The 12,538-nt window shown below is 43.2% G+C and overlaps 1 protein-coding gene across 6 annotated transcripts in view; it reads left to right on the top strand.

The window, feature by feature from the left end:
* Positions 1 to 12,538, top strand: part of spns2 (spinster homolog 2 (Drosophila)) — a 141,164-nt gene that overhangs the window by 89,850 nt on the left and 38,776 nt on the right. For all 6 annotated transcript variants that reach the window (XM_036933358.1, XM_036933360.1, XM_036933357.1 and 3 more), the window contains 5 exons: positions 2,092 to 2,158; positions 7,933 to 8,075; positions 8,254 to 8,406; positions 8,547 to 8,736; positions 11,601 to 11,666. In XM_036933358.1, coding sequence (XP_036789253.1) covers positions 2,092 to 2,158; positions 7,933 to 8,075; positions 8,254 to 8,406; positions 8,547 to 8,736; positions 11,601 to 11,666 — 619 coding nt within the window. The remainder of the gene's footprint in view (positions 1 to 2,091; positions 2,159 to 7,932; positions 8,076 to 8,253; positions 8,407 to 8,546; positions 8,737 to 11,600; positions 11,667 to 12,538) is intronic.

Here is a 12,538-nt window from a genome sequence, read left to right as displayed (position 1 = left end):
GCTGAATAATTTTGCACGCCCAATTTTTCAGTTTTTGATTTGTTAAAACAGTTTGAAATATCCAATAAATGTCGTTCCACTTCATGATTGTGTCCCACTTGTTGTTGATTCTTCACAAAAAAATACAGTTTTATATCTTTATGTTTGAAGCCTGAAATGTGGCAAAAGGTCGCAAAGTTCAAGGGGGCTGAATACTTTCGCAAGGCACTGTATCTGCTATTGAAGGGTTTAGCTCGGGAATAGAGGGGGTTTGATGTAATCTAATCTGATCTAGGGTCAATTCCTTCAGAACATGTGGCTATGGTTAATATTCTACTGTGGAACAGATAGAACAGGCAGAACACCTTCTGCCTGATGACATGTGTTGATCAAATCAATGAAATAAATACATTCTTCAGGTGGGATCACACATTCTTCTGGTGAGGTGCTGACTAATGAAAGATCAATTCAGTCAGACAACTTTACTTAACTGTCATTGTATTGACATGTACTGTATGTTAAAGAAGCACGCCCTTCTTTGAAAAACACACCTAGATTAATGACCGATGCAGAAACCAGACTGGACTCTGATAGCATTGATAAATAGAGTGACAAAGGTGTGACTGAGTGAATAATAGCATGTTGTTTGTATTATCTGTCTGTGTGTTGTGTAGTAATGACAATTTCAGAGACACAAGGCATCATGAGAAATTGGCTGCACACATTGTAAACACACAACTGCACGTACGCACTCACACAGTGACAGATTGACAGACAAGCAGCTACTGGGGCTTTGATCAGTGACAGAATCATATCCCGTCCACATCAAGGACCCAAACCCAATCTAACACTGCACACTCATTAAGCCTCTTAACAGAGAATAAACATGATATACAGAGGCTGAGAGTGAAACAAAAGACAACAGAGCTTTAGGTCACTTAGTGACAATATCCAACAGTCTGATTCTGATTCATCAGTTCTGAATGTATTCATACCACAAGAAGAATGTTTCCTTTCCACCCAGTATGTGAGTGTGTCTCACGTGGAAGACAAATGCAGACATCCTGATGACTCAGAAGTGAGGACAGCCGTCCTGACAGAGGTGTCCTAGAGGGACCATCGACAGTTCAGACATAACAGCAGAGTACAACTCTCTACACAGATGGGTTGATTCCCGCAATGTACCAATGTGGTCTGTATGTAAACAACGCGTCTGTATGTAAACAACGTCAGTTTGGCATAAAGGGAAAGGCGGAGTTGGGATATCCAGCGTTCCTACATCACTGCCTTATCAGCTTGTTGACCTAACGTAAAACATCCCACGGACATTTTAAGCCGCTCCTACCCAAACTTGTTATTTGTTGGGGGGAGTTGTCTGTCTGTTTTTTCTCCTTTTTCGAAGTTAGGAAGAGTGTCCGTCATGAATCCCAGACGTAGTCACTGCTGTTGCCTAGGTCTAGATTTTCCAGACTACTTCCCCACTTCTGACGTCTCGGAGAGAGAGACAGAGTCAGACAGAGAAAGAGAATCAGACAGACAGCCAGACAGACAGAGAGACAGACAGAAAGTCAGACACTTCCCCACTCAGACAGCCTCTCACCAAGTCATGGGGCTGAGGTCATCATCCCAACATGGGGGCTTGTTAATAATTTACCTCCGGCAAGTCAACAGACAGCAGCCAAAACAGATAACAATGCCAGGAAAAGTAGGGAAAAAGTGCATCAGGAAGAGCACGTTGTATGACATTTCATCATTGGGATTAATCAAATATCTTAGAATGTGTGTGTGTGCTGTGCTCCTTCTGAAACTCATTCCTATCTGAATTCTCTCTCTCTCGGTCTCTCTGTGTGCCATCCAACTGGGGGATGCCTGCTCTGCTATCAAGTGCAAGGGCTATCTATCTGTCTACCTTAGTGGGTCATTCTGGAGTAAATCGTGAATTTCTATGACTCTACTCAGCCGTTTTGTTAGAGACTGTGATCAAAAATCTAAGAAAGAAAAGGTCTATTGAATGCTATAGTGTAGATTGTGGTTGGTTTTATTGGATTGTTCTTATTCTTTATCCAGGCAGAAATGTCTTACCTATTGTCTCCTTCTCTTTGTTTCCTCCAGCGGGCTAGGCTACATCCTGGGCTCCAGTGCAAAGGAGGCTGCAGGAGACTGGCACTGGGCATTGAGGGTAAGACTACCATCATCACCTAATCCTTGCATGCTGACCACACCGCTCGTGTTGCAAAATAAATGTACACATTCATGTTATTCAATCATTGCACTGCTCGCGCGCGTCAGCGAGCGTCTGCGTATCCAGGTGCTAATTTGTGACGCTTGACGTGCTGCAAGTCGCGCCTCTCCCATCACCTCATTGGTTTTTAGGAGCATATACCCACGTGGGTGATTGAAAGATGAACTGAGGTCCACACTCCAGTCCAGTTGGTAGCTGTAATGCACCTTAAAGTTGGTTGCCAACCGTCATATAAAGTCAGAAGAAGAACAAGCCTGAAGGAGGAGAGATTACTAGAAACAAACTCAGTTTAAAATGTTATCTATGGATTGATTGTTTGGAGTAGACCTTGTGCATTCCAGGTAGAATAACAACCCAATATTTCTATCCCAGGACAAATTAGCTTGCAACAGCAAGGTAGCTAGCTGAATTGCCATACATGTTTAGTGCTTTTCGACTTGTCCCCAAATTAATATAGTTGGTTCAGAGTTTGTTTTGATATTTCAACCTGCGTCTCCTGATCACGTCTGGTGTGAGTGGACAAAATCAACACGTGATGGCGCACACGGACGCAAGCGGTCTGGTAATCATGTAACATGTTCTCTCTAGATGGGGGTTTGCAGTATGGGGCAGGGTAAGAGCATCATCATCATGACATTATCCCTCATCATCCTCCTTATTGTCATCAGCATCATCATCGTCATGTCCTCTCCTGGCGCACACACTTCTGCAAGGAGCCTATAGTATGGGGCAGGGGTGCGGGGGTTTACTAGTGACATCAGTGACAGAGAAGGGGGGCTTAAGGAAATGCACATACACTCGTGCACATACTGTATACAAACCCACTCACTCACACAAACACATCATGCCTCTGTTTATCTGCCTTGGCCATCTTGGTTACTCCTGATAAGGCATCGCTTGACTTAATGAAACCCTGAATGGATGAGTGAAAGATGGCAACCAACGTTGACACTAGAAAATGAGAGGGTTGATTTTTATGGTAGTGCAAGGGTGTGTGTCCCAAATGACAACCTCGTTCCTATTTAGTGTACTACTTTTGACCAGGTTCCATATGGTTTTGGTCAAAAGTAGTGCACTTAATGGGGAAAAAGGTGCCATTTGGGACAAAAGCCCAAAGCTTATAGAAGCTCCTGACCCCGATCTCAGTGGCTGAAAACACGTTAATGTTCCATTACCCTCTGGGTCCCTGGGGTCCTTCCTACCAGTGACATATAAAATCCCACTCTAATGACAAAACAGGGTCTCTCTAACCTGGCCACAGTCTCTTTCTTAGTGGTTTCTTTGTGGGGAGGAGGTGCATTGGGGCCTGCCACAAAGAGAAACTTGCTTCAAGTATTTGGCCCACCAAATACCCTATGGAACTCCAATAATAGCAAACTGAATACTGTTAAATCAAAAGCTCATTTGAGCAACATGAGGTAATTAATCTGACTAAATTAGTTGGATTTAACTGGAATTATGTGCCTTAATGAGCCATGTCATAAAGAGGAAATGATGTTTGGCATACATACAGTGGGGCAAAAAAGTATTTAGTCAGCCACCAATTGTGCAAGTTCTCCCACTTAAAACGATGAGAGAGGCCTGTAATTTTCATCATAGGTACACTTCAACTATGACAGACAAAATGAGAAGAAAAAAAATCCAGAAAATCACATTGTAGGATTTTTGAATGAATTTATTAGCAAATTATGGTGGAAAATAAGTATTTGGTCACCTACAAACAAGCAAGATGTCTAGCTTTCACAGACCTGTAACTTCTTATTTAAGAGGCTCCTCTGTCCTCCACTCGTTACCTGTATTAATGGCACCTGTTTGAACTTGTTATCAGTATAAAAGACACCTGTCCACAACCTCAAACAGTCACACTCCAAACTCCACTATGGCCAAGACCAAAGAGCTGTCAAAGGACACCAGAAACAAAATTGTAGACCTGCACCAGGCTGGGAAGACTGAATCTGCAATAGGTAAGCTGGTTCAAGCAGTGCTACTGGTGATATTTAAGACTCACCAAATGCTGGTCTTAGCAGTAACGCAATTGGTTATGGTATACATTTTGCCAGCTGAGGCGCAGTAGTCTAATCAGTAGCCTATAACCAATGTTTTATTAAAAGTCCAATGTAGCCGTTTGACAATTAAGTACCTTACTGTGATTGTTTTCAATTATGATGGTCAAAAATAGCTTCTTAGCAGAGAGCAATTTCTCAAGCAAGAATTTTAGTAGGACTGTCTGGGAGTGGTCTGAGTGAGAATGGGAAAACGCAAAAAATGCTGTTATTGGCAGAGAGGTTTGTAACTCTCTTTCTTATTGGTCTATTAAGTAATTTACCGCATGGTGATGTCAACATGGAAGGCCAAAACTCCATCCCACCAAAACAGGCTGAAATTTCAGGCGTCTTTTCAAACAGCTCTTACACTAAAAGGGCATTATAATCATTCACAATTTCGCATTATTATTCTAACCTTATAGTGTGGAAAAGTATATACAACACAGGAAAATCTATAATATAAATATCATGAGCAGCAAAGCAGTCAACAGACATTCCCATTTTTATATATATATTATATATTGGACGTTATTTTTGGCCACACAGCGTCTGAAAAGTTTGGACTCATTAGGCCTATGTGCGATGCCCATTGAATGAAAGGTGTCAGTGACTGTAGGAAGTCTGTTTAGAAACATCAAGTTATTACAATAGCCTGCTTATTATTTTTCCTTTATCATAAAAAAAAATTGCATCTTCAACTTTCATCTGTTGGACCTAACTGTCAAATCACGGGAATTCCGGATTGCTGTCCTTGGTGCTGAATCCGCTTGTAGCCTAAGCTATTTGCCTGAATACTTTCTGAATGCACTGCTCTGTATGTTTAACAATGTATTTCCATATTGTAGCAATGTAATTAGAACAATGTGGACTGAAAACAACATAATATTTAGCTAATATGGGGCAGGCTATTTAGCGAACTAGGCTATAATCTGTAGCTAGAGGACCCCTGCTCTCTCCAGGAGATATAACTATAAAACAAGTTTGTCTAGTACTGTCTTTTGCTAGCTATGGCCATCTACTTTCTTGACTTTTCCTACAAGCACTGACTTTGCTGATAACTTCTTGATTGAGGGAGAACTTTCTGTGATATGTGGTTGTCTCACCTAGCTATCTTAAGATTCATTCACTAACTGTATCTCGCTATGGATAAGAGCATCTGCTAAATTACTCAAATGTCATTACTAAAATGTAAAAATTCTATAATAGACTAACATTCAAATTGGAGTTGATGACAATGCAGTACATAAAAGACTGTAAATACACAACTTGAAGCAACCACATATTTAGCCATGGATTATGTTCTGATTGGCCAGTGAGGGGCCAAGCCTCGACACACCCACAACTTGTTTATTCATCAACACCCAGCCCTTTCGTGCCACCACCAGCTACTGCGCCCATAATTCTGTTTCTGAAAATAGCTATAATATTTCTGACACACCCCCAAACCTATAATACTACCGCCAGCGCTAAGGTTTACTATTGTGTTAGGTTTGTTAGAGCCTTAGAACTCCTAATCCCATCATTTTATTGCATAGTTCAATTGAAACACTTTTAGGACTCTTACCAAAACATTTTAACAGTCAATAGCACAGTTAACAGATCCTACAACAGCCCATACCAGTAGTCATGGAGGAGGCTTCTGCCGTGAGTCTGACCAGTTAAAGTCCTTATGTGACAGCTCCTCCTCACATTAACATTTATAAGTCGTCTGACATTGAAAACAATCACCAAAGACTGAATGTTATACGGACATTTTAAGGAGGGCATTTACAATCCCTTCCAGAACACCAACATATAAAATATTTCTATTGCTCTATTGCCTTGGGTAAACGGGAAATCCATGTGTCCCGTTGCTTTGAGGGAGTAGGAACATGTCTGGAAAACTAAGTGTCGTGGGGATGGAGGGACAGGAGGATTGTTCCAGTCGAAGTTGTCATGCTGACCCTCCAATAAAACAAGACAGAGAGAGACAGACAGACAGACAGACAGTCAGTCAGACAGACAGACAGACAGACACAGACAATATGATTAATCACCTCCAGTCATTGCTCGGACAGAGAAAAACAACAAACACATGAAAAGCCTTTCTTACCAGAAGCCATATCCTGCTTTGAGGAAAAAACACTTTGCACCGCTTTCCGCTTGTTTTCCACTCCCCGGAGCTGCTCAGGACTGGCCGCCTTCCTGGTGGGGTGGAGGGAGGGATGGATGGAGGGGGATATAGAGAAGGTAGAGAACTAACAGGGAGGGAGAGATAGATAGCGGCTTTGCTCAATAGTTAACCCCCTTACCTTCACATACTGGGCAGGAAAGGGGTGTATAGTTAAGGTATGCACAGTACTATAGTGAGATAGAGTTTCTGAATAGTTACCCTCTAACCCTCAAGATTGATGGATAGAGAGGATTTAGGAGTAGTGGTGAGGACAGCTAACCCTCATACACTGGGCCTAACCCTCCCAACCCTCACACTCTTGGCAGGAAAGACCTACTAGGACCTGCAACCTAACCCTTGACCTCTTGATTACAGCAAGGTATTCCACTGGCATAGCGTCAGGGTCGGAGGCCATAGTGACTTACAAGGCCCCACTTTCATCTAAATTAATTATCATATGATAATAAGACAAGAATGTGCAAGTGTGAACTTGTGAAAAACCTGTTATTTGAGATTCTGTCTGGTTTTGTACTTTACTGCTTCATGCGATCCACTGAGGTGCTACAGGACTGGATGTGGCACTGAGGATGTATTAGATGGAATACTCTCATGTGACAGAGCAGAGGAAGTCTTTATTACTGCTAACACCTCAGTAGGCAGTGATACAGTCCTCTATACTGAATTATGCGGTAAGACTGCTGCAGATATGATATATTTGGAGAACATGAAAAAATCATACGAAAACATGCTCATACTCTCGTGCTCAGGCATGCACACAGGCAGGTGCGCACAAACACACAAACACACACAGACACGCACAAACACACACACATACTGCATCAGCCGGCTGGTTCCGAATACGGATGTGCCTCTACAACAAGTTGTAAAAAATATTGCGGTGGATTTAATCTGTCAGACAGAATTGGTTTTTCTTCCATGAGTACTGTGTGTATTCTCACCTCTTTCATGTGGGCAACCCAGCCTAATGACAAACAACTCCCACAAACACACTCTCTCTCTCTTTGTCTCTCGCTCTCCCTCCCTCCATCCGTCCGTCCGTTCGTCCGTCTGTCTGTGTGTGTGTGTGTGTGTGTGTGTGTGCTCAATGCAGTGTCTTATAAAAGATGATGGAGATAATAGAGGCTTGCCAGAGAGACTAGTAGCTGTTACACAAAGAACTGAGCTCTCAGAGAGGAAAAAGACTCCCTCTCCTAAACACTATCAGACCTAGAGGGCTTGTACAGGACACCAAGCATATCGCAAAACACAAAACACAATGCAACCGCTCTGCAGTCACTCAACATGCACTTATAAAAGCACTTGTTATTTTGACATTGCAAAGTAGGTACCAGACATCCCTCCCAGATTTCCTTACATAGCTATTCTGTATCTGTGCCTTTATATGTATCTGGTATTCTTACAGGCACAGTAACTTCCTCATAAGCCACCGTGTTCTGTCTGTAGGTTTCAGTATGGGATGCCTGTCCACATAAGCCACTGTGTTGTGTCTATAGGTATCTCCAGTGCTGGGGATGACAGCAGGGACCCTTATCCTGTTCTTCGTGCCTGAGCCAAAGAGAGGGCATGCTGACCAGCTAGGAGGGCGCATCAAACATCGCACCTCCTGGCTCTGTGACATGAAGGCCCTGGCCAAGAAGTAAAACCTCAGTTAACTTCCATTCATCTGCTGTACCTTTTCTTATCTATGTGGTTAGAGTGCGAGAGAGAGAGAATACTGCTAGATCCTTTCCTTTTGTCCTTCAGCATCTGAGATTGCATACTGCAGGTAAATAAATAACTATCTAAATGGTGTTGTGTGTGTTCCTCCCTTCTAGCCGTAGCTATGTGTTCTCCTCCCTGGCGTCTGCTGCGGTGTCGTTTGCCACGGGGGCATTTGGCATGTGGATCCCTCTCTACCTGTTCAGGGCTCAGGTGGTACAGAAGACAGCAGAGGCCTGCACTAAAGACATCTGCAGCAGCAAGGACAGGTCAGGGTTTACTCTTGAGTTCTCCGTTTTATTAACCTGATCTGATTCATTTATAACCTCTTGCTGTCCAATAACAATTAATTCTAGTGATCTGAAATATATTTGCTTCTCTCTCACCTCTCCCCCTGGTCTCTGTGCAGTCTGATCTTTGGTGCGATCACGTGTGTTACGGGGCTGCTGGGGGTGGTGATCGGGGCGGCCACCACCCGCCTATGTCGTCAGAAGACTGAGCGGGCGGACCCCCTGGTGTGTGCCGTCAGCATGCTGGGCTCAGCCATCTTTGTCTGCCTCATCTTCGTCGTGGCCAAGAAGAGCATCATAGGAGCTTATGTGAGAGTGGTCTAGTTACAAATCTGTCTTTACTCACAAACATGTATCATACCATTACTGTCATCGCTTCAAATATGTATCATACCATTACTGTCACTGCTTCAAACATGTATCATACCATTACTGTCATCGCTTCAAATATGTATCATACCATTACTGCCTGGGCCTGAATTCATAAAGCGTTTCAGAGTAGGAGTTCTGATCCAGGGAGTTTTCTTCTAGCCACTGTGCTTCTACACTTACTGTTTGGGCTTTTAGGCTGGTTTTCTGTATAAGCACTTTGTGACATCTACTGATGTAAAAAAAATACCTTTATTAATACATTCGATTGGATCAGTTTCACCTTTTTAGATGATAATGAATACGGTTATATGGACATAGGAGACCTGAGGGCTTGATGACAAAGCAGGATCAACCAGCTAACTTGCCTAAATATTCTGAAATAACTTCTTATTTTGTAGAAAGATAAGATTAAAATGGGCATGGTCTAATTGATTCGACAACCAAAAAACACATTAATCTAAGTTTAGCTTTCATAATAAACCCGAAAATCAATAGTTATTTCTGGTTATTTATCAAAGTTAGCTGGCTAACTTATTGATCCCGCTTTGTAGTATACCCCTCTGAGCCTAGATCAGCGCTCCTGCTCTGAGACTCTTTGTGAATACAGGGCCAGCCACATTCCAATGGTACACAGGGTCACATTCTCTGGCTATGAAGACTGTGCAAACCAACCTGTTTATAGGAATTAGGATATTTTCCATCTTCGTCATTATTGTTGCTCAGGTTGTTGAAAGTCAGTTCCTACTCTTTTGTCTCTGATAAGAGCGTAAAATGTGTTCTCTGTGAGTCACAAAAAAATGCCACAGTGCATTGTTCCTGTCCGGGGCAGCGATTGTTAAAAGCTGCACTCTTTCCTGCTTTACATGGCAATTAAACAAGCAAACACCCTGTGCATTCCCACCGTAGCACCGCAGGCCCCTGGCCTGTTGGTCCGTTTCCTTTTGACCTGATAGACACAGTGTAAACCCCTGGCCTTGACAAAGATGGGATGGCTAGCCTGGTCCCAGATCTTTGTGTACTGTCTTGCCGACTCCTATGGCCAGTGTTACGCATATGAGTTGGCAAGACCGCACAAACAGATCTGGGACTAGGCTAAGAGATGGCTTCTTTCTGAGGACAGCCATCCCAGAGTAAGCTAGACTATTCATTATTTACAGACCAGTGTGTCTCTTTGCCTGGCTAGGTGCCTCTTGACCATTTACTGGGCTCTGTGTGGGTTCATATGAAGTCAACAATCCGAAACAGGAGTTCACTTTTACAGGTCAGGAGCAGGTCTTCCCTACATTTTTATGTGTCAGGCCTCCATAGAGAGGTAGCATATTTCAGGTAGATATGAGGACACCTTGGCAGCAGGGCAGCCAGACAAACAGCAGTAGAGAGGTATGATACAGGCTTGGAGTTCAGGGCAGTATTCATGGCTGATATGTCCAGACAACTGTACATATTAAATATCCTCTTGTTTTATGCTGGTTGTTACTGTGACAACTCAAGTTACATTGCTAAGCACTGACAGATGTGGTGTTGAAGATAGTGACACCCCAGTGGTGTGAGGCAGGGCACAGCAGCCATGTCTGTCTCTCTGTCTGTTTGGGGTGTGATTTGGAGTCTAGATCCAGACAGCTGTTGCCTCACAGGCAGGCTGGCCGGCTGATCTGAGGAGAGTTTGTTTGAGGTTCTGTTTCTGTTTCCCAGGAGGCTGTGTGTCAGTCACGGTGTCTGAATGGCAGTTTAACAGTCTGCACTACTTCCAGACCCAGAGTGTCAATCTAAACCCTTGTGTGTGTGTGTGTGTGTGTGTGTGTGTGTGTGTGTGTGTGTGTCAGTTGGACATAGATCTTCCAGTCCTCCATTGCCAACCACGATACATTGGATGCTATCGCAACCAAATCTCTCTGGATCTATTACTAGAAAGTGTTTGTGTCGCCACACAGCCTTGCCAGCTGCTCAGGGCTTGCTTTGATTAGAGATGTCAGGAGACTATGTACACATTCTCCTGAATGTCAAGTCCCTCTATGTTATTCAATATCTGTATTTTAAGTTATCGTTACAAAGTGAGAGCCAGGGATATGGACTCGATGTTTGTTAATTTGTGAGAACCCTTGTTGAGTTGATCTGTTGTTGTGAGACCAGAAGAGTGAGAACATTTTGTCCACTAGAGGAATATACACTAGCCTCGCTGACAGACATTTACAGAGACTATGTGCGTCCCAAATAGAACCCTATATTCCTAGAAAAAAATAAGTGCTATCTAGAACCTAAAGGGTTCTTCGGCTGTCCCCATAGGAGAACCCTTTTTGGTTCCAGATAGAACCCTTTCCACAGAGGGTTCTCCATGGAACCGAAAAGGGTTCTCCTATGGGGAAAGGCGGGGAACCCTTTTGGAACCCTTTTTTTGTAAAAGTGTACTCCTATATACGGCACTGCTTTTGACCAGGGCCCATGAAGCTCTGGCCAAAAGTAGTGCACTATAAAGTGAATAGGTGGCGCAATCACTTTCTCCATACCATATAGTAAATAGGGTGCAATTTTATACTTAACCCCAGTTCAATTGGTACAGAATGAAGCAGTCCATCCCTGTATAATGTGAGCACAGCGTAATAGCATGTTTCCAGACAGACCACAGCAACTGAAGCATTAATTCCCTGTGTTTTCCGATATCTGCAAAACAAGAGACACGTTTTGACTTTCACTTCTTTCAATCTCATTGGCTGTGGCCTAGTCCGTGCAGGGAAACTCAGATCAGACATTCCTAATGGTTGGTATTTAATATCCCTCTTTCTTTCTTTCTCTCTCTTTTTCAGGTCTGTATCTTCATAGGGGAAACGCTGCTCTTTCTGAACTGGGCCATCACGGCAGACATTTTAATGGTATGTACTGAGAAAAAACTATACTTATCCTCTGTTGCCTACCACTGGAAACGTCTAATACTCACTACTGTAATAAAGGGTGGTTATCTCTTCTGGTGCAATTTGAGTTTCTTATTTTGAGTTATGAAATGCATGACTGTAACAGGGACAGGGAGCTTAGTATATATTCGATGGGGCTCAGTCATCATAATTATGCCCTTGACCATGCATGATGCATACACCACTCATGGAAAGACTAAATGCATGGGAGAGCTCTTTTTCAGACAGGCCAAATACTATTTCATTGAGCTTGCCTGGTGCAATGGAACCAATACAATAGTCGCAGAACTGCAAATCCACTCCAGGCAGGCTAAAGTTAACACAACATTTATTTGAAAAGGTATCAAATAGTACTTGAACCCAAGTCCCAAAGAAATGATCTAGGAGGGTAGCTTAGAACTTGTTTACGTGTGTGAGCCAAATGAAATGGGACTTCCTGTGAAGTGAAAGGACCAGCCAAACTCATGAATCTGCCACTTAGAATAGACACACTGGTGAGTTAGCTTGCAGAGGGTAGGGGAGAGGAGACAGGACAGTCAGCTGCAGAGCAGAGGCCCATACAGCAATTACTGGACAGCACTTACCATACAGCACTTACTGTGTGTGTGCGTGTGTTAGACTCACAGACACACACAGTTCTAATCTAGCTGGAGATGACAAGCCTGGAGGTCTTTGGCAGTGAGGTGGACTGAACTTGCATAATTGAGGTCTCCTGAAGTTGTTGTTGTTTTACTATGGATGGACGTATGGATAGCAGTGGAGCCTGTTAAGGGGAGGACGGCTCATAATAACGTCTGGAACAGAGCAAATGGAATGGCATCAAACACATGGAA

The sequence above is a fragment of the Oncorhynchus mykiss genome, chromosome 10 (genome assembly GCF_013265735.2).
Source record: "Oncorhynchus mykiss isolate Arlee chromosome 10, USDA_OmykA_1.1, whole genome shotgun sequence".
Taxonomy (NCBI): domain Eukaryota; kingdom Metazoa; phylum Chordata; class Actinopteri; order Salmoniformes; family Salmonidae; genus Oncorhynchus; species Oncorhynchus mykiss.
This window is presented reverse-complemented; position numbering and strand designations above follow the sequence as displayed.